Below are 23,729 nucleotides of genomic sequence, written 5' to 3' on the forward strand. Positions count from 1 at the left end.
TGCAGTGTTCCTGTACCAGTATTATCAGTCTTGAATTAGACAGTGTTTAAGATGTGAAATACAAATAAACTATAGACTTCAAGACATGCTATACATACTCTGGAATTGCTCTTGTGAAAAAAAAAATGTAAATGGAACCCTACCTAAAGTGTCACATGGTTCATTCTTCCAGGAACATATATCCAAACCAGTGAGCAGAATGGCATGATCATGACGACTGCCATCTTTTCCCATGAGTCCAGACTGCCACTGGCAGAAGCTGCTCAGTGTATGGTCAGCATGATGGTTTATTACAAGACCAGGCTGAAATAGAGGCAAATAATAATTTTAGATCCCTTTAATGCTTCTTCGTTGTTATTATATGATGTTGATGATATGAATGTGACGTTGTGTTTAAAATTCACATATCAGGATAAATAGTGAACACATATTTGAATACTGTAAGTATATAGGTATAGGACAGTTTTAAACTTTTCATACTCCTTTATCAGATAACAATAAATAAAACACTAAATTGTATGTCTATCTTAACAGTTTATATATAAAATTAACCCTTTAAAGGTTTATTCCCATCTCAGATATTTAAGGCATATCAACAGCTCTGGGACCTGCACCTTTTGTGAGAATTGGGATCACCCGATCCCCAACCCACCTGGTGAGGCAGCCACCGGCTGCCGATTTCTGGCAGAGACTAAGTGTAGAGATAGCCACGCATGTGCGTGGCTCTCTCCATTCTGTTCTATGGGAGTTACAGAAACGGCCTAGCAGCGCTTGGTTCCGACTTATTCCTTGCCTGGAATCTGCGGGACTGGGGTCGGACGACTGCCATTCTCAATGTAGGTGCAGCTCCCAGAGCCCAGTGAATATACCATAAATGTCATAGATAGTAAGAACCCTTCAAGGTTCAAGCCATTTTTTCACCTTTAGGACCACATTTTTTTTAGTTTATTTGTCTTCTCACATTTCGACAGTCATAACTTTTTTTTTTACATAGCTATACAACATCTTGTTTTTTGCAGGACGAGTTGTAGATGTTTTATTGATCCTGTTTGCCACCATATGGTGTATATGTATGACTATATTATACAGATATTAGCATTGGAGGAGAATATCTCCATAATATGGCATCCTATAGAACATGGAACGATTTTTTTATGTCGGTTTCATGCGTAATAGTCATCTGCATGAACCCTTATATTCTGATGATCCTGAGTGTGTACAATAGCCCATTCTTCTTTGCTGCATTCAAACTTTGGCAGGGTTCACATCTCAATGGCTTTACAGAGCTTGCTGTGATGATTTACATTCTGGGATGTGAAGTCTTTAAACCAGGCAATATACGGTAATCTCAATAACAACCAGCATCACTCTGGACTATAATTCAGGCTGTAACTCAGGATCAGTACAAGATAAATAATCTAATGTGTTTTTAAAGTTTCTGAAGCTTTTTTTTCTATCTAAGCAGATATTCAAGGGTCAACTTACACTTTAACTTATTCCCGACATCCACCGTATTTACACGGCGGAGGCGTGGGGGGGTAATCATGGAGCGGGCTCACGGGTTGATTCTGTTTCATAAGTTGAGCGTGTTGGCTGTATGTTGACTGCAACGAGCGGGATTCTGCTCTTGTTTAGCACCTTCGTTGCCACGATCAATAGTGACCATGGCATCAAAGCATTTAGTAAGAAGGGCAGCCCTCTATGACGTCCCTTTGCCCCGCTGCGGCGCGATTGTGGCGGTGTCGATGGTTGCCATGTAAAAAGCTAAATAAATAAAATTAACATAACCGGTATAGCCGGGCCTGTAAAGTTAGAATTATTACAAGATAAAATTATTTAACCCGATGGAAAAATGTAAAAGGCTCTCATAATATGGCAACACAAGACAAATTCTGATTTAAACAATTTTCCTTGTAAAAATAGTAAAACATAAAAGAAACTATATATATATATATATATATATATATATATATATATATATATATGTATATATATATACACTACCGTTCAAAAGTTTAGGGTCACTTAGAAATTTCCTTATCTTTGCAAGAAAAGCACAGTTTTTTTCAATAAAGATAACATTAAATTAATCAGAAATACACTCTATACATTGTTAATGTGCTAAATGACTATTCTAGCTGCAAACGTCTGGTTTTTAATGCAATATCTACATAGGTGTATAGAGGCCCATTTCCAGCAACCATCACTCCAGTGTTCTAATGGTACATTGTGTTTGCTAACTGTGTTAGAAGGCTAATGGATGATTAGAAAACACTTGAAAACCCTTGTGCAATTATGTTAGCACCGCTGTAAACATTTTTTCTGTTTAGAGGAGCTATAAAAGTGACCTTCCTTTGAGCTAGTTGACTATCTGGAGCATTACATTTGTGGGTTCGGTTAAACTCTCAAAATGGCTAGAAAAAGAGAGCTTTCATGTGAAACTCGACAGTCTATTCTTGTTCTTAGAAATGAAGGCTATTCCATGCGAGAAATTTTCAATAAACTGAAGATTTCCTACAACGGTGTGTACTACTCCCTTCAGAGGACAGCACACACAGGCTCTAACCAGAGTAGAAAGAGAAGTGGGAGGCCCCGCTGCACAACTGAGCAACAAGACAAGCACATAAGAGTCTCTAGTTTGAGAAATAGACGCCTCAGAGGTCCTCAACTGGCAGCTTCATTAAATAGTACCCGCAAAACGCCAGTGTCAACGTCTACAGTGAAGAGGCGACTCCGGGATGCTGGCCTTCAGGGCAGAGTGGCAAAGAAAAAGCCATATTTCAGATTGGCTAATAAAAGGAAAAGATTAATATGAGCAAAAGCACACAGACATTGGACAGAGGAAGATTGGAAAAAAGTGTTATGGACAGACGAATCAAAGTTTGAGGTGTTTGGATCACACAGAAGAACATTTGTGAGACGCAGAACAACTGAAAAGGTGCTGGAAGAGTGCCTGACGCCATCTGTCAAGCATGGTGGTCTGGGGTTGCTTTGGTGCTGGTAAAGTGGGAGATTTGTACAAGGTAAAAGGGATTTTGAATAAGGAAGGCTATCACTCCATTTTGCAACGCCATGCCATACCCTGTGGACAGCGCTTGATTGGAGCCAATTTCATCCTACAACAGGACAATGACCCAAAGCACACCTCCAAATTATGCAAGAACTATTTAGGGAAGAAGCAGGCAGCTGGTATTCTATCTGTTATGGAGTGGCCAGCGCAGTCACCAGATCTCAACCCCATAGAGCTGTTTTGGGAGCAACTTGACCGCATGGTACGCAAGAAGTGTCCATCAAGCCAATCCAACTTGTGGGAGGGGCTTCTGGAAGCATGGGGTGAAATTTCTCCCGATTACCTCAGCAAATTAACAGCTAGAATGCCAAAGGTCTGCAATGCTGTAATTGCTGCAAATGGAGCATTCTTTGATGAAAGCAAAGTTTGAAGGAGAAAATTATTATTTCAAATAAAAATTATTATTTCTAACCTTGTCAATGTCTTGACTATATTTTCTAGTCATTTTGCAACTCATTTGATAAATATAAGTGTGAGTTTTCATGGAAAACACAAAATTGTCTGGGTGACCCCAAACTTTTGAACGGTAGTGTATATATATGTATATATATATATATATATATATATATATATATATATATATATATATATATATATATATATACACACAGTTAGGTCCAGAATTATTTGGACAGTGACACAAGTTTTGGCATTTTAGCTGTTTACCAAAACGTATTGAATATACAGTTATATAATCAGTATGGGTTTAAAGTACAGACTCTCAGCTTTAATTTGAGTGTATTTACATCCTAATTTGAGGAAGGGTTTAGGAATTACAGCTCTTTAATATGTAGCTGCCTCTTTTTCAAAGGTACTTGGACAATTATATCAAAAGCTATTTAATGGCTGCATGGGCTATTCCCTCATTAATCCATCATCAATTAAGCAGGTAAAACGTCTGGAGTTGATTCCAGGTGTGGCATTTGCATTTGGAAGCTGTTGCTGTGAACCCACAACATGAGGTCGAAGGAGCTCTCAATGCAAGTGAAACAGACCATCGTTAGGCTGAAAAAAATGAAGAAATGCATCAGAGAGATAGCACAAATGTTAGCAGTGGCCAAATCAACAGTTTGATACATTCCTGAAAAAAAGAGCTAGTAAACTCCTACAGGCCCGGACGTCCACGGGAGACAACAGTGGTGGATGATCGCAGAATCCTTTCCATGGTGAAGAAAAACCCCTTCACAACACTACCCAAGTGAAGAACACTCTCCTGGAAGTAGGTGTATTAGTATCTAAGTCTACCAAAAAGAGAAGACTTCATAAGAGCAAATACAAAGGGTTCACCATAAGGTGAAAACCATTAATCAGCCTCAAAAATAGAAAGGCCAGATTAGACTTTGCTAAACAACATCTAAAGAAACCAGCCCAGTTCTTGAACAGTATTCTTTGGACAGATGAAACTAAGATTAACCTATACAAGAATGATGGGAGGAAGAAAGTATGGAGAAGGTTTGGAACGGCTCATGATCCAAAGCACACCACATACCCTGTAAAACATGGTGGAAGCAGTGTGATGGCATGGGTATGCATGGCTGCCATAGGCACTGGGTCACTAGTGTTTATTGATGATGTGACTGAAGACAGAAGCAGTCGGATGAATTCTGAAGTGTTCAGGGATATACATTCCGCTCAGATTCAACCAAATGTAGCGAGGTTGATTCACAGTACAGATGGACAATGACCCAAAACATCCTGCGAAAGCAGCCCTGGAGTTTTTTAAGGCAATGAAGTGGAATATTCTGCAGTGGCCAAGTCAATCACCAGATCTCAACCCAATCGAGATGCATTTCACTTGCTTAAGACAAAACTTAAGCAAAAGACCCACAAACAAGCAACAACTGACAGCTGCGGTAAAGGCCTGGCAAAGCATCACAACGGAGGAAACCCAGCGTTTGGTGATGTCCATTGGTTCCAGACTTCAGGCAGTCATTGCCTGCAAAGGATTCTCTACAAAGTATTAAAAAAACACATTTTATTTATGGTAATGTTAATTTGTCCAATTACTTTTGAGCCCTTGAAATGAGGAGGCTGTGTACAAAAATGGTTGCAATTTCTAAACGTTTTACAGGATATTTTTGTTCAACCCCTTGAATTAAACCTGAAAGTCTACACTTCAATTGCATCTCAAATCCAATGTGGTGGCATGCAGAGCTCAAATCATGAAGATTATGTCACAGTACAAATACTTCTGGAAGTAACTGTATATATATTTGGTATTGCCATAATTGTATTGACCTGCAGAAAAGTCAACATTCATTTTTAATGCACGGTGAATGCTGTAAGGACGGAAAGCAAAAAACAATGGAGGAATCACTATTTTTTTTCCCATTCCACACCACAAAGAATTTTTTTCAGTTTCCTTGTACATTATAAGGAACAATAAATGGTGCAGTGAAAAACTACAACGCATCTCGCAAATAACGCCCATAAGGCTATATTGACAAAAAATAAGTTATGGCTTTTGGATGGTGGGAAGAAAAAAAGCCAAAATGAAAAACCGAAAAATGGTAATGTACTCTATATATATTTGAAGGTAACACATAGCGTTCTTGATAAAAAAAAATCCCTTAAATAACTCCATTGAAAAACTGCAGTATATAGGGAGAGGGAACTCTCAGCTGAAGCAGGTAGTATGGCTGGGTTTTCATCCCAATGAGCATACCTTACATTCTTAACTGAGTGATTTTAGAGAAAATTGCATTAATTAAAGTTAACACAGGTGTTTGATCAAAAGATACTCTTCTTTACCTAGCTAGAGGCTGGCCAAAGTCTAAGTAGTAAAAAAAAACTTAAAAATGGAAAATAATTAAACTGCCACTGAATGTCTGAACATGAAGTGAGACATTAAAGGGTTAAGAATAATAATAAAGCTGTCTGACCTGACTTACACGTCTGGGCTATGAACAATTCTAATTACTAAGTATTAAAAATAGAGATTTCTCATGGGTCTTCATCTCTGGGTGCCTTCACTTGAAGCAATGACTCATCAGCACTTTCATTAATATACACTTTGGTGCATAGCAACAGACTAAACAGATCATGGAATAATAAATAATAATAATAAAGAAGTATTCGGCACACCAGTTAGAAGTTTCTTGAAATATCTTGAATTTTATTTAATCAAAAGGGTATGCCATAGGCTTAATACGTGTGACGTTTCGGTCGTAACTTAGACCTTCATCAGGCACTGTGTCCTTCTGGTTACTGGTGTATCAAGTCATTGGTGCTAAGTTTTTCAATGGTGGCTGATCGCTGCATATGGCGCACTAAGCCTCTGGCATCAATTTTTGATGAAATAAAATTCAAGATTTTTCAAGAAACGTCTAACTTGTGTACTGAATACTTCTTTATTATACGATTGGGTTGGGACCCTATTCGTCCACCCACCTTGGTCTTGTGAGCTCTGAACTACTACCCAGATCGTTGACTCTATTTCATGTAAATAACCAGGAATATAAATACATAAAAGTCTAAACATTATTAACAATAATTCTACCTAAAACCAGAAATACAATATAATCAACAAAAATCAAATATTCTTATGAAACGTGCTATGAAGTTTCCACTAGAGCTGATCAGTCCAGGCCTTTTGTTGATGGTGCTTAGAATCAACACACCAAAAATTGGCAAGCAGCACTATTAAGAACAGCCGCAGATGTTTCCTTCAAAATAAGCCTTACATATATCTCCTGATCTCTGTCGTTTTATCAGGAAGAAAAAGCAATTTAGTGATAATTGGCAATGTGTAACCTGTGTAAAGCCTAGAAAATGACAAAAAAGAACACACAAAATGATATTGCTATTAATTTTTAACTGTATAAGTCCATTCATTGAAGAGGCCTGTTGTAATGGCAGGAAGGAGGTGAAGGGAAAGTGAGCCCTAATCTACCCACCGCCCTGTCCCTGCCTACTTGCAACGACCCGCCCTAGGCGACGGGGTACAACTGGGCGGCGGTCCCTACGCTGTCTAAGTGCACGGGAGAACAAACAGGGAACACGCAAGGAAAGGGTCAGTAGCCACGGAACGCCGCGAGGAAACGAAGCGGTGAATGAGTAGTCAGGACCTGGAAGAAGTGGAGTATACCAAAGAGAGCACGGAGAAGGAAGCAAGCCAGGGGCAAAGCAAAGCAGGTTAAGCGGAACTGCAGCAAGGCAGAAGCACGGCAGAAGCAGGTTGGAGCAAGCAGCAGTGAGGCCAGGAATCCAGAAGAATTACAAGCACTGAGGAAGAGAACACGGCAGGTAATAAAGGACAGGGGGCGGAGCTAACTCCGACTGACCAGGCCGCGATAGGCTCTCCCACTCCTGAGCCTGCCACCCTGGTTGGTGGGAGATGGTGTCAGTCGAACAGGTCTGGCCTCAGGTGTGGATTGATTAATCCCAGGAGTATACCTAGACGTAGTACCTGGCAGATCCCTAACAGTACTCCCCCTTTTATGAGGGGCCACCGGACCCTTACTAAGAGGACCCGGTTTAGTAGGGAAGAGAAGGTGGAACCTCCTGATCAATACCCCAGCGTGAACATCACGGGCAGGTACCCAAGTCCTCTCCTCCGGCCCGTATCCTCTCCAATGGACCAGGTACTGGAGGGAGCCCTGGACCATCCTACTGTCCATAATCTTGGCCACCTCGAATTCCACCCCCTCAGGGCTGAGAACGGGAACAGGAGGTATCCTCGAGGGGGACCAGGACGGGGAGCAGCGTTTAAGGAGGGAGGCATGGAAGACGTCATGTATGCGAAAGGATGGGGGCAGCTCCAGACGGAAGGATACAGGGTTGAGGACTTCAATGATCTTATAAGGTCCAATAAATCGGGGAGCAAACTTCCTGGACGGGACCTTAAGGTGCAAGTTCCTTGACGACAACCAGACCAAATCCCCGACGACAAACCGGGGGTTAGCAGAACGTCTACTATCCGCCTCAATCTTTTGTGCACTCTGGGACGCCTCTAGGTTCTTCTGAACCTGGGCCCAGACAGTGCACAGTTCCCGATGAACATCCTCTACCTCAGGATTATTGGAACAACCAGGGGAAACGGAGGAGAACCTTGGGTTAAACCCGAAATTACAGAAAAACGGGGAGACCCCTGACGAGTTACTGACCCGGTTATTCAGGGAAAATTCAGCAAGGGGAAGGAATGAGACCCAATCGAATTGACAGTCAGAGATGAAACACCTTAAATATTGTTCCAGGGATTGGTTAGCCCTTTCCGTTTGGCCATTAGTTTCGGGATGGAAGGCGGAGGAGAAGGACAGATCAATCTCCAACTTTTTACAAAAAGCTCTCCAAAATAAGGAAACAAATTGTACCCCTCTGTCAGAAACGATATTGACTGGGGCCCCATGGAGACGCAGGATGTGTTTCACAAACAACGAAGCTAACGTCTTGGCGTTAGGTAGCTTCTTAAGGGGCACAAAGTGGCACATCTTGCTGAAGCGGTCTACTACCACCCACACCACCGACTTGCCCTGAGATGGAGGCAAATCGGTGCTAAAATCCATGGAGATATGGGTCCAAGGTCTCTGGGGAATGGGCAAGGAACGTAGTAGGCCCGCAGGTCGGGACCTAGGGGTTTTGGACCTAGCGCAAACCTCACAAGCGGCGACGTAAGCCCTAACGTCTTTAGGCAACCCAGGCCACCAATAGTTTCTGGTAATGAGGTGTTTGGTGCCCAAGATGCCAGGATGACCAGATAGAGCGGAGTCATGGTTTTCCCTGAGTACCCTTAGCCGGTATTGCAGGGGAACAAACAGTTTGTCCCCAGGGACGTTCCCGGGAGCTGCACCCTGATCAGCCGCGATATCAGAAGCTAAATCAGAATCCGTGGCAGAAACGATTATACCAGGGGGTAAAATACAAGCAGGATCCTTCTCGGAAGGAGGATTGGCCATGAAACTACGTGACAGAGCATCAGCCTTAATATTCTTGGACCCAGCCCTATAGGTAACCAAGAAATTAAATCTGGTAAAGAATAGTGCCCACCGAGCTTGTCTAGGATTAAGCCTCCAGGCCGATTCTAGGAAAACCAGATTATTGTGATCCGTAAGGACTGTTACCTGGTGTCTGGCCCCCTCCAGGAAGTGCCGCCACTCGTCAAAAGCCCATTTAATGGCTAGAAGTTCGCGGTTGCCAATATCATAGTTACTCTCCGTGGGCGAAAACTTCCTAGAGAAGTAAGCACAGGGGCGGAGATGGGTGAGGGAGCTGGTACCCTGGGACAAGACGGCCCCCACTCCCACCTCGGATTCGTCAACCTCCACAATAAATGGCTCCTCTTGGTTGGGCTGAATCAGCACGGGGGCCGAGATAAAGCACTTCTTGAGGGTCTCAAAGGCCTGGACGGCCTCAAGGGGCCAATGGAGGACGTCAGCACCCTTGCGAGTAAGGTCCGTAAGAGGCTTAGCGACGACCGAGAGGTTGGCAATAAATCTCCTGTAATAGTTGGCGAACCCTAAAAAACACTGTAACGCCTTAAGGGAGGCAGGTTGGACCCATTCCGCCACAGCCTGAACCTTGGCAGGGTCCATGCGGAATTCATGAGGAGTGAGGATTTGCCCTAAAAATGGTATCTCCTGTACCCCAAAGACACATTTTTCAGTCTTAGCAAACAGATTATTCTCCCGAAAGACCTGGAGCACCTTCCTGACATGCTCCACGTGGGAGGACCAGTCCTTGGAAAACACCAGTATGTCATCAAGGTACACAACAAGAAAATTACCCAGGTAATCTCTCAGGATTTCATTAATAAAATTCTGGAAGACAGCAGTGGCATTACACAACCCAAAGGGCATGACCAGGTATTCGAAATGACCCTCGGGTGTGTTGAACGCAGTTTTCCACTTATCCCCCTCTTTGATGCGGATAAGGTTATATGCCCCCCGTAGATCGAACTTAGAAAACCATTGGGCTCCCTGAACCTGATTAAAAAGATCCGGAATCAAAGGAAGTGGGTACTGGTTCCTTACGGTGACCTTATTCAGGTTACGATAATCAATGCACGGCCTAAGACCACCATCCTTCTTCCCCACGAAGAAGAAGCCAGCACCTACAGGAGAAGTCGAGGGGCGAATGAAACCCTTGGCCAGGCATTCTTGGATATACACCCTAATAGCTTCACGTTCGGGACATGAAAGATTAAATATCCTACCCTTAGGAAGCTTGGCACCAGGCACCAAATCGATGGCGCAATCGTAATCTCTATGGGGGGGCAACACCTCGGAGGCCTCCTTAGAAAACACATCGGCGAAGTCCTGAACAAACTCAGGAAGCGTGTTTACCTCCTCCCGGGGAGAAATAGAGTTAACAGAAAGACATGACATAAGACATTCACTACCCCATTTGGTGAGATCCCCAGTATTCCAATCAAACATGGGATTATGCAACTGCAACCAGGGAAGACCTAATACCAGATCAGACGATAATCCCTGCATCACCAGTACAGAGCACTGCTCCAAATGCATGGAGCCAACCAGGAGTTCAAAAACAGGAGTATGCTGAGTAAAATAACCATTAGCAAGGGGAGTTGAGTCGATACCTACTACAGGGATAGGATAAGGTAAATCAATAAAAGGCATCTTTAGAGACATAGCAAATTCCACAGACATGATATTAGCAGATGAGCCAGAATCCACGAAAGCACTGCCCGTTGCAGACCGGCCAGCAAACGAGACCTGAAAGGGAAGCAAAATTTTATTGCGTTTCACATTAACGGGAAATACCTGTGCGCCCAAGTGACCTCCCCGATGATCACTTAGGCGCGGAAGTTTTTCCGGCTTCTTATTCTTGCGCCTGGGACAGGTGTTCAGTAGATGCTTGTCGTCCCCACAGTAGAAGCAGAGACCATTCATTCTGCGAAACTCCCTACGTTGTCGAGGGGACATGGAGGCCTCGAGTTGCATAGGTACCTCCGAGTCCTCCGTGGAGGGGCGAGGAGACGGGACCTCGGGGGGGATCGCAGAAAAGTCAGAGGGGAGCACATTGAAGCATTCAAGCTGACGTTCCCTGAGACGTCGGTCAAGTCGTACTGCTAGGGCCATAACCTGGTCAAGGGAGTCAGAAGAGGGGTAGCTAACCAGCAGATCCTTCAGGGCGTCAGATAATCCTAACCTAAACTGGCACCTTAGGGCCGGATCGTTCCACCGAGAAGCTACGCACCACTTTCTAAAATCAGAACAGTATTCCTCAACCGGTCTCCTACCCTGACGTAAGGTCACCAGCTGACTCTCGGCTAAAGCAGTCCTGTCAGTCTCGTCGTAAATGAGTCAGAGGGCAGAGAAAAAACGATCAACAGAGGAAAGTTCAGGGGCGTCAGGAGCCAAGGAGAAGGCCCACTCTTGGGGCCCTTCCTGGAGTCGGGATATGATGATACCCACCCGCTGGTTCTCGGAACCTGAGGAGTGGGGTTTTAGGCGGAAATACAGTCTGCAACTCTCCCGTAAGGAGAGAAACGTCTTACGGTCCCCCTCAGGTAACTTGAGGTCGGGTTCTAGAGGTGAGGTGAGGGGTACTACTAAAGCAGCGTCACCCTGGTTGATCCTCTGGGCCAGGGCCTGGACCTGTAGGGAGAGGCCCTGCATCTGCTGGGTCAGGGTCTCAAGGGGGTCCATGATAGCGTCAGCGTAGGAGAAATGGTAGACTAGGTAAGGGCTTGTAATTATGTAATGGCAGGAAGGAGGTGAAGGGAAATTGAGCCCTAATCTACCCACCGCCCTGTCCCTGCCTACTTGCAACGACCCGCCCTAGGCGACGGGGTACAACTGGGCGGCGGTCCCTACGCTGTCTAAGTGCAGGGGAGAACAAACAGGGAACACGCAAGGAAAGGGGCAGTAGCCACGGAACGCCGCGAGGAAACGGAGCGGTGAATGAGTAGTAAGGACCAGGAAGAAGTGGAGTATACCAAAGAGAGCACGGAGAAGCAAGCAAGCCAGGGGCAAAGCAAAGCAGGTTAAGCGGAACTGCAGCAAGACAGAAGCACGGCAGAAGCAGGCTGGAGCAAGCAGCAGTGAGGCCAGGAATCCAGAAGAATTACAAGCACTGAGGAAGAGAACACGGCAGGTAATAAAGGACAAGGGGCGGAGCTAACTCCGACTGACCAGGCCGCGATAGGCTCTCCCACTCCTGAGCCTGCCACCCTGGTTGGTGGGAGATGGTGTCAGTCAAACAGGTCTGGCCTCAGGTGTGGATTGATTAATCCCAGGAGTATACCTAGACGTAGTACCTGGCAGATCCCTAACACCTGTCCTGTAAATACTAAGAGCATAAATACCACCGGGACTGATTTAGGTAATTAATATATTTTATGTTTAAGTGACTCAACTTATCATTAGAAGTATTGTGACAAGCTAATTCTTCTTTAGTGTAAATAAAAATACCAACCTTACCTGCTCATCTTCCAGTAGAATAAGACCAACGATGACAATGTTAATATTCCCTCCTATTGTTCCATCTTTAAACAAAGCAGACACCTGAAAAATAAGGAATTTGGAACCTTGCATTACAGACTGGAGTACAAAGGGTTACAAAATTCAGGAGGCACATCATGTTTGCCGCATACAGTTGAGGTATATGTATTATTCCTTTATCTTTCGAACAAAACGAAAAAAACATAGGAAGCTGTATGCCAATACTAAATGTTTTTTATGTCTGCCATTTACGTTTATTGTAAAGAAACATACACCTTAACATAGACCCTTTTTTGTGGTATTAAATAGAATGCAAGGCTACACATTTCAATAATGTTTTGACGCAGAATCCAGATTTTCATGCCAAAAGGACACCTTTTTGGCATACATTTGGCCCAGTGAAACCTATGGGTATGTCACAGAATAGGTAATGGATTGGATACTTTTTTTCCTAAGCAAACGTACCCTCCTGACATAGTCCATAAACGTGTTATGAATGGAGCCTACGAATATTCGTGTAGGATCATTTTTTGGAGGTAGAGGAGGCTCCAAATTTTTAACCATTTTACACTCAGAGGATATAATATTCCCTGTCATATCAAGTAACTGAGCCACAACAAGTTAAAATACTCTCCAACACTCAAATAAAATGTGTTCTAAAAACAAAGTTTGATGTACATTTCATATAAAATCATTTGTCCCATGTATGTTATAAAGTCTCTAACTGTATGAGCATCCACTACCTCTAGTGTTAGGATGTTTCTCTATCTCATTTCACAATCATATCTCCAAATCTTTTTTAAATCACCTCTGTCCCTTTCACTTTAAATTGGGCATGGTGAGCTTTCTTAATTGTTTCCCTATATTTTCTGTTTTGCAGTACCTATACGTAGGACTGTAACCAGTACCTATACCTAGTCAACTATCTTGCTTGAGTTCCTACAGCAGCTGCAGCAAGCTACTGATTTATATTTGAGTGTTGTGAGCATGCTCTGTGACATGTGTTATCTGCCTTCAGCTTTATAATGAAGGCGTAACTTCTTATTCTGCCTCTGATGATGACATGACTGCCAAGGGTAATCCCTACGAAATGGAAAGTGGCAGCCTATTGTGAGGGATAGTTTCCAATGTGAAAACTGCAAGATTACAGTATTTTTTTTATATAATGACACAGAAAATAGAACAAATATGATTAACACAAAAATTTGATTGAGAGTCATTTTCTGGCCATAGATACCCTTTACACAACCTACATTTACCTCTAACTAAACCATGAAGGGCCCCTCACATATATGCATCAAAACCTATAAATGAACCAGAAGGAGGACAAAAAGCCCAAAATATATAGCAACAATTCCTTTTATTAGATATAAATAATCATTATATAAGAAAGAGACAGTTAAAAAGGTGAGTAAAACAGTGTGGGCTAGAAGGAAATTAGTCCCTGGACACAGCAAAATGCAACTCTACAGCCAAAACAGGACTAGATATGAACAATAAGTATATGTATATACAGGGTGGGCCATTTATATGGATACACCTAAATAAAATGGGAATGGTTGGTGATATTAACTTCCTGTTTGTGGCACATTAGTATATGGGAGGGGGGAAACTTTTCAAGCTCGTGTTGACCATGGTGGCCATTTTGAAGTCGACCATTTTGTATCCAACTTTCGTTTTTTCAATGGGAAGAGGGTCATGTGACACATCAAACTTATCGAGAATTTCACAAGAAAAACAATGGTGTGCTTGGTTTTAACGTTACTTTATTCTTTCATGAGTTATTTACAAGCTTCTCTTTGTTTACAGCCATTGACATGTCGCAGAGGTTAACACGTGAGGAGCGGATAGAAATTGTGTTGATGTCTGGTGAACGCAGTACCCGTGTCATTGCAGCAGATTTCAATGCAAGACACCCTACGAGACCACCCATCTCCCATGCTACAGTTTGCAAACTGCTTGCCAAGTTTCGTGAAACTGGTTCAGTGTTGGATTTGCCCAAATGTGGACGCATGAAATCTGTCACTAATGAAGAAACATCAGTGGCTGTCCTAGCTTCATTCAGCAAGAGCCCACAGCGTAGCACTCACCGCATGTCACTGGAGAGTGGCATCAGTCGAACATCCCTTCGGCGGATATCAGCTACTCACAAATGGCACCCTTACAAACTCCAGCTGCTGCAGCATCTCAACGAGGATGACCCAGATCGGCACACTGAATTTTCAGAATGGGCAAAACAAAAATTGGAACAGGACCCTCAGTTTACACAGAACATTTTGTTCAGTGATGAGGCAAATTTTTATGTGAATGGTGAAGTTAACAAACAAAACCACAGCTATTGGTCTGACACTAACCCACATTGGATAGATCCCTCCAAGACTGTTGGAACACAAAAATTGATGATATGGTGTGGTATATGGGGTACAAATATAGTGCGGCCATTCTTCATCAATGGAAACCTCAAGGCCACGGGATATCTGAAATTGCTACATGATGATGTGTTTCCCTCTTTATGCACTGAAGCTGGCACGTTCCCTGAGTTTTTCCAGCAAGATGGTGCACCACCACATTATGGGTGTCAGGTCCGAGCATTCCTAGATGAACAGTTTCCTGGAAAGTGGATTGGTCGTCGTGGGCCAGTTGAATGGCCCCTAGGTCTCCCGATCTGACCCCCTTAGACTTTTATCTTTGGGGTCATCTGAAGGCAATTGTCTATGCTGTGAAGATACGAGATGTGCAGCAACTGAAACTACGGATACTGGAAGCCTGTGCTAGCATTTCTTCGGTGTTGCTATCAGTGTGTGAAGAGTGGGAGAAGAGGGTTGCATTGACAATCCAACACAATGGGCAGCACTTTGAACACATTTTATAAGTGGTCAGAAACTTGTAAATAACTCATGAAAGAATAAAGTAACGTTAAAACCAAGCACACCATTGTTTTTCTTGTGAAATTCTCGATAAGTTTGATGTGTCACATGACCCTCTTCCCATTGAAAAAACTAAAGTTGGATACAAAATGGCCGACTTTAAAATGGCCACCATGGTCAACACCCAGCTTGAAAAGTTTCCCCCCTCCCATATACTAATGTGCCACAAACAGGAAGTTAATATCACCAACCATTCCCATTTTATTTAGGTGTATCCATATAAATGGCCCACCCTGTATATATGCAGAAAAGAGTATCACAACTAATACACAGCTGTATGGTAAGTATTAACACTCGACTAGAGGACACACTAGGTTTGCATGTAAAGACTCCACATAAATATGCAGAATATATATATAATGGTGCACACCAACAAGATACTAGATGTTTATGTATCCCAAAATTTATCCTACAGCCCACAGAATAACCAAAATTAATATGAAGCTGAATACTACATAAGACAGTGTAAGGCCGGATTCACACGAGCGTGTTCAGTCCGTGATACACGGTCCGCAGGTCGGCCGCATTTCCCGGACTAAGCACACTGCAGGGATCTGGGCTCTTATCGTTATCTATGACGCTAGAAGTCTTTGCCTCGCTGCGGGAAAACTGTCACGTACTGAAAACATGTTTTCAGTATGGGACAGTAGTTCCGCGGAGAGGCAGGGACTCCTAGAGTCATAGACAACGATGATGCTAGGAGTCCAGCTCCCTGCAGTGTGCTCAGTCCTGGAAATGCGGCCGACCTGCGAACTGTATATCACAGACTGAACACGCTCGTGTGAATCCGGCCTAAGGCTGGGTTCACACCTGTGTTGAACCATTCTGTTGTTCTGCTCTATCAGAGGAGCAGAACAAGGGAATAACCGAAACAACGGTTCCGTTGCACAGCGGACACCGTCGGTTGCCAACAGAACCCATTGACTTTAATAGGTTCCATAGGCTGTCGGGATGTCCATGATTTTAACGGACACAATAGCGCAGAATACTCCTCCTCCTCAGGAGACGCCAGTGCTCACTTCCGCTCACCTTGGCCCGGTCCCGTAGGCTCGTGCCCGCTCTTAAAGGGGCAGCGCGCGCACTGGACTTTTATGTTTAATTAGCCCATAGCACCCTGGACTATAAGACAGGGCCAGCCCCTTCCTCCCACGCCTGAGCGTTGTTGTCGTACCCTAAGTTTGTCTATGCAAATGGTCTCCTGGTGTTTCCCAGTTCCCAGTGTTCCCTGTTCCAGTATCCTGTTACCTGTATCCCGTGCTATCCTGTCAAGTGCCGTGCTGAGCTGAAGTCATGCTGTGCTGTATACCATGCCTGTCCTGCTACACCATGCCTGACCTCTACCTGCTGCCTAGTCCCAGCCGAGCCTGTCCGAGCTGCCACAGGTACCCTATACGAACTATAGACTGTAACCTGCACCCTGTTGGCCAGCTGCCATACTGCCAAGGCGGTACGGCCCAGTGGGTCCACGAACCCAACGTAACACTGACGCAGATGTGAACCAAGCCTAAGCTCTCCTAAACATCATGAGCCAAATAATTGTGCACATGGCATATAATGCACCTATGTCAAAGTATAGACAAATATGTATACCTAACACAGGGTGAAATATATGAAAGAGCCTGTAGGCAAAAACAACTATGTTTAATACATGATAATAATAAAAAAGAAAAAGTGAACGTATGCAGATCAAAAGAGTATAACCATCCTTAATGGATGGAGAGGCACATACCATTAGCGATAATAAGGACAGTCCAGGGAGGATGGGGAGATGCAAGTAAAGCACACCGAGACGCACGTTTCGCCTACCCACGGCTTCATCACCAGGTTTTATAAAAAAATAATTTTTTAATATTATCCTGCATTACACATGGTTGCTTTTGCCTACAGGCTCTTTCATATATTTCACCCAGCATTAGGTATACATATTTGTCTATATTTTTACTTAAGTGCATTATATGCCATGTGCACAATTATTTGGCTCTCATGATGTTTAGGAGAGCTTAGTTTCAACTACATTAGAGTGTTGTATGTAGTACTCAGCTTCATATTTATTTTTGGTTATTCTGTGGGCTATAAGATTCGTACATTTTGGGATACATAGACATCTAGTATCATGTTGGTGTTCACCATTACATATATATTCTGCATATTTATGTGGAGTCCTTACATACAAACCTAGTGTGTCCTTTAGTCCAGTATTAATACTTACCATACAGCTGTGTATTAGTTGTGTTATACTTTTCTGCATATATAATATATATATATTTTTTGCATCTTTCAATTTATAGCTATATATATATATATATATATATATATATATATATTGTTACGTCCATGGCCGGGGATCGCCGTTCTAACTCACCCCCTGACGATCCCGGCCATGGACACCTCTCTGCTCGGCGTCCTCCTCCCTCTGGCAGACGCCGGCACTGTCTTCCGGGTCCTCGCGCCGTTCCCCGCAGGGCGTGCGCGCCCGCGCGTGCACGGCCTTAAAGGGCCAGTACGCGTCCAGCTGCCAGTAATCAGTTATCAGCCCAAATGGCTGCTGGACTATAAAATGGGGCTCTGCCCACTGGTTCCTTGCCTGAGCGTTGTTGTATACCCTAGTCTGTCTTGCTAAAGGTCTCCCAGTGTTTTCCAGTTCCCAGTGTTGCCCGTTCCTGCTGCCTGTACCCTGTATCCCGTACTATCGTTACCTGCTGTAAAAGTCAAGTCATGTCTTCCGCCGCATCCGCGGCGTCTCCTGCTGCGAAAGTCAAGTCGTGTATTCTGCCGCATCCGCGGCGTCTCCTGCTGCGAAAGTCAAGTCGTGTCTTCCGCCGTATCCGCGGCGTCACCTGCTGTGAAAGCCAAGTCGTGCCTTCCCGCTGCATCCGCGGCATCACCTGCTGTGAAAGCCAAGTCGTGATCCTGCCACTGTCTACATTGCCTCAGGTACCCGTTTTGAACTATAGACATTGTTTTGTACCTAGTTGGCCAGCTGCTACCCCGCTACGCGGTACGGCCCAGTAGGTCCACACCCCGCGTCGTGACATATATATATATATGTATATACTATATATATATACATACATATCTTACTGTGCATTTGATTCCTTGTCCAGATATGTTATAGCTGGTGTTATCTGTATAGTTGTCATTGCTCATACCTAGTCCTGTTTTGGCTGTAGAGATGCATTTTGATGTGTCCAGGGACTAATTGTCATCTAGTCCACACTGTTCTACTCACCTTTTTAACTGTCTCTTTTTGATATGATGTTATATTTAATAAAGGTATTGTCGCTATATATTTTGGGTTTTTTGTTCTTTCTTCTGGTTCATTTATAGGTTTTCGATGCATAGATACCCTTTATCCTGACCATACACACAAGGAGCTGTTGGCCAACAGCTAACTCCCCCATAAACACTTGGATCCACCAGTTTGGCTTTAGAGTTCAGTTCCAACCCATTAATACAGATATGTAAAGATTAAATCTGCCTCTACATATTTGTAATAGTGCCTTCATTAAGAAATATCCCAGAAAATTATGTTACGTCCGCTTTTATACATACAGTGGAACCTCACCGGAAGACCACCCCTTTAAAAAGAGGCCCCTCATCCAGACTACATTTTTCTGTGACCGATTTTCCCCACCATGAGAATTTATGGAAGCTGTCACTCTATAACCAGACCACCCCAATCCAACCAAAGACTACTTTTTTTTGAGCAAGTGGGAACCCCTTTGAAAAGACCACAAACTGAATTTACATGCCTTTTAAATCATCAGGGTGCGGGTGCGCAGTCACTGGAGTGGAAAGATCAGGAAGAGGAGTCTTGTTTGGCACAACAGGAGAAAGAAGTTGCCAGCATCGTGCCACATCATTGGGGCAATGTGAAAATAAGGAGGAACATTTCCAGCACCATGGAGCATCATTTGAAAGAAGGGAGGAGGAAGGAGGCTGTCAGAGAAGGAGATTGGAGGAGCACGCTTCATGCTGCATTGAACAGCCCGCACGATTGCTGAGCAGGAGAGCCTGCAGACTGCTAGTGGTGTGTTAAAATTAGCAGTGAGGCAGTTATGGAGATCAAAGCCTGACTGGGGTCTAAGAATGAGTGGAGATTTTCTGGAGAACTATACATAAGATTGAGGGGAGAGTCATGCTGGGGACTAGAAATGAGAGGGGGCCATGCTGGGGATGAAGAGGGCAAACATGCTGGAGAACAAGATTTAGAGGGGAGACATAATGGGTACCAGGAATGAGAGGGGGCAATGCTGGGGACTAGTAATGAGACAGGAGTCATGCTGAGGATGAGGAATGAGCGAAGGACCATGCTGAGAACTAGAAATTAAAGTGAGCCATGCTGGAACTAGGAATGAAAGGAGAGTCATGCTGGGGACTAGGAATAAGAGGGCTGTACATGTTTGTTGACAGCATTACAAACTACAACCTGCAATATGCATGCTTTTTTCTTTGAGAGGACAACCCCGGAAGGACCATTTTTCTGTGCAATATTAGGTGGTCGGCTCAAATAGATTTCACTGTATATAGTAACTTCCTTGAACAGGAGCCGTTTTCAATATTTTTCCAACTTTTAGAAATTAAATAAGGCAAAGTGCAACAGGAAGACAGTGTAAAAAGGATTTACCCAAAAGGCGTCTCATCTGAAAGAATTGCAATCGTACCATATTGAGAATTGTCAAAACGTAGGTGGTGATGTTTTCATGACCATGATTTTGCTTCATTTTCTTGTCAACGACAACAAGAGTTTCTACGTTTAATGGTTTGTTCCTTTGTGGCTTTATCAGTGATCGTTTGACCTTTCTTGGGTATTTGTATTCATCAGGTAAAATGTAAATATCCTCTTTAGGTGGCTTAGGCATATCTGGGTCCAAAATAAAAAGAAATACAAAATAAAGTTATACAGTTACAGTTTAGTAAAACCAACTACATAAATTAGTTCAGCTTCAGAAGGGAAATATTCCCCTCACACCCATACACAAATTCAACAACTTAGATAAGTAAATTAACATAATTGCCAAACTTTTTCTGCTGCTCTAACCTCTAACCCTTTTTTTAGAATATCAACATTTTGACATATTGGTTGGAAGCTCTCTTTAACATAAATCACATTTTTCAAAACATTTGTTCTCTCCCTTAAGCATATACGTCAGAAAAATCTGCTGGCGCATACGCCGAACTTATAGTCCTGACGCATGTAACCGTATGCCATTCTTTTGCGGGATCCACTTTATAAAAAAATGGAGTCAACTACACTTATTAATGCAGTGAAATAAAAGGTATGCCAATACATACCACCCATGCGTATGACAAAAGGACACTCTTTTGGAATACATTAAGCTCATTTTAGGGCATGGAAAATGTCTTATTTATGCATCGGGATCATTCTTGGTATATGCGGTAAGCATGCACCACAAAAGTAGTGTGAACTTGGCCTAACTTATTTTAAAATTCTGTGCAGATCATTCATTTTTTTATGTATTCACATTGCCCTTTAATGTATCTCATAAACTAATTTTCCTGTTTTATGTAATAGCATATAGTCTAAAACTGGCGATACACTAGTAATTATAAAACGCTGTATGGTCAGACAGTGTCCAGATCAGTCTTTGCTTTACTCTGTCATCTGTGCGGAAGCAGCGAATGTCGGCGAAGTCACAACAGTAGACGCCAGTCTGTCATTTGCCATGAACAACGACATGAAAAAAAAACAACATGTCAGATTGATTTTTTTCACAGATATTGGTCTATGTCTGCCATATTCATTCTTGTCATAAATAGGCACTGACAGTTGGCAGCAAATAGTCTAAATCGTCTAAAATCACCAGTATTTGGGCAGCATTAAACCGATATAATACAAAGGCTATTAACCTGTGTGTGATTTTAGATAATGGAGAGATGAATCCTCATATTGATTGCTTCCATCGGAAAGAATAAATCTTCTAATAAATATATTTTTATATAAACCAAACAGTCAAATTTATCTTGATAGTCTACTTTACAACAAAGTAATTTGGAACTCCAATACTACTGTAGTACTACCCTTCCAGGCAGACAGTGATGGGAATATGGATATTTTTAAATTTCATAAAAACATTCATAAATAACTTCATGCAATACATATTTTTTATGAACACAATCAGCATCATAATTTTCACATGGTTCTGAAATTTGGGATTTGCCACAACCTAGAGGAAATGGTTTTATTCACTATTGGGTAGCAATGGGAAGAACACAATTGTGAATTCCATAAAATTATGTTCATAGTGATTATAATTTTTTGACCCCCTGTTATTTTAAACTCTGGTAAAATTCACTATAATGCACAATCCGAACTAAACTCATGGAGGCAGATTTACTAATATTGCCTAAGATTTAGACAGTTAACTTAGGCAAGACAGTCAGAAGATGCGCCAAATTTATCATAGAAGTGCATGCTATTTGGTGCATCTATCATGAGATGTTAGACATTTTTCTCTTCCTTTTACCACCTCTTGGTTGGCTTAGTTTATACCAGTCTTTGGCGCCCATATTTTGGCACATGGAGGCGCATTTTAAAGCCATAGCCCCTTTCTGCTAGGCCATGGCCCTTTTAGTTTGAAAGTTAATAAATGTGGTGTACTGCATTGGATCAATTTGAGCCTAAATTCTGGCACATTTTGAATAGTAAATCTGTTCCAGGGTGTAGATGTAGCGCCGCTTACTATGGCAGAGCAGAAAGCAATTGGCTTCCTGCCCCAGCACTTCGTTCGGTAAGCCACAGCCACTGAGCGCCTGTGTAGAGCTGGTATCTACTACTATATGGTCACTGTATGGTGGTAATATTGGTCTTTGTATAGTGGTTTTTAGTCAGTAACAGTAGCAGCATTCAAGAGGATTGGAGTTATATCCGATCTTGGCCATTGAAGCGGGAGCCCGTCTGTCAGGAACTGTAAGTCATGGTGCCTTAATGTCAGTCAATCTATGGCGTACCGTTACATTACAGTGGTTTAATGGGTTAATGGAGTCTCACTATGATAAAACATTTTTTATACTGAAGCCATCATCATGATCAGTTGATCACCATAGTTCTGGCTTCTGATTCCCACGGAAAACAGCCAACCTTTCCAGGGAAACTGCACTGCAGGGGATATTGAGTATTACATGCTGTCCATTAAACAAAGGCTCATGTAATACATGTCTGGGCCAGGTCTGCCAGAGCTACAGAAGCTCTTTGTTGTTGGCTCTTCCCTGGGCCCGTAGTAAGGGGTCTCGATTGGAGGCCTCCAGCACCAGCCATTTCACCTATTAAACCAGCAATACCTGTTGGAAGTGGGTGAAAAATCATTTTTATGTAACCTATAACTATCTTCTAAGTAGTACCTTTAGTATTCAGTTTTTTAGTGTTCCCGCACCGTATGATAATGAGCATAAAAGAGTCATATCTTCGTTTGAAAAGAGTCATATCTTCGTTCCTCAAACCTTTCTGAGTTTACCCCACCTCCTAACTTTTGATTGACAGCTCCTCTCCTTCTCCAAGCACACACGAAATCCTGCACTTGCACATCGATATCCTGTTCTGGTGCGTGCGCACAACGGGACAACATAGCGGCACATGCACAGTAACTACATTTTAGGCCCTGACAAGGGTATCGGACCATACATGATGGGCGCATGCGCACTATCTCAGATGAGATTTTGGCATTCAGGGTGTGCCAATTTTTAGTGGTGGGCAGGCATAAGAAGAGGAACGAACGAGACTGCTGAATTATTACTATAAAGGGCGCAAAATGTTTGCAGACCGTTATTTCGGTCAGAGGAGGAGTTTAGGAGAGGGGATAATGGCAATGAACTTTTGACAGCAGCAGCCAGTGAGGGATGAGTAGAGTTCAATAGGTGAAATGCTGGTGTCAGGTTCCCTTTAAGGTCTCAAAAATGTAATATTTTTTTCTGTTCTCACGAAACATTTGCGTTTAGCTGAAAGTTTCTTATGTGTATGCTGTTGGACATCCAAACCCATTTCGCAATAGAAAACTACATATCTGATGATAGTGCTACAGTTTATTATAAAATATTACCAACTATCTAATAAGAAAAACAAATCTTTGACTATAGAAGTGATGTCAAGGTTAATGTCTGTACTTACACATTTTTTTTATTGCTCCAATGCATCTGAAGTGAAAACTTTGCAGGTAGTCTTGATTAAAGATGCCCTAACATTTGGTGTATACAGCGCCTATGCAGACCTATGATCCCCAATGGTTTCAGATCTCAACAAACCCTGCTTAGTCTGATCCTGCAGCTACCGAAAGTCTTCTATCTTTAGAATAGCAAGTAGCGAGACAGAGA

At 42.9% G+C, this 23,729-nt stretch overlaps 1 protein-coding gene across 2 annotated transcripts in view; it reads right to left on the reverse strand.

The window, feature by feature from the left end:
- The window catches only part of ADAMTS16 (ADAM metallopeptidase with thrombospondin type 1 motif 16), a 220,483-nt gene that overhangs the window by 102,356 nt on the left and 94,398 nt on the right, over positions 1–23,729 (reverse strand). For both annotated transcript variants that reach the window (XM_075828498.1, XM_075828499.1), the window contains 3 exons: positions 20,066–20,265; positions 12,454–12,537; positions 144–303 (listed from right to left, as the gene is read on the reverse strand). In XM_075828498.1, the coding sequence (XP_075684613.1) occupies positions 144–303; positions 12,454–12,537; positions 20,066–20,265 (444 nt within the window). The remainder of the gene's footprint in view (positions 1–143; positions 304–12,453; positions 12,538–20,065; positions 20,266–23,729) is intronic.

The sequence above is a fragment of the Rhinoderma darwinii genome, chromosome 5, assembly GCF_050947455.1.
Source record: "Rhinoderma darwinii isolate aRhiDar2 chromosome 5, aRhiDar2.hap1, whole genome shotgun sequence".
Taxonomy (NCBI): domain Eukaryota; kingdom Metazoa; phylum Chordata; class Amphibia; order Anura; family Rhinodermatidae; genus Rhinoderma; species Rhinoderma darwinii.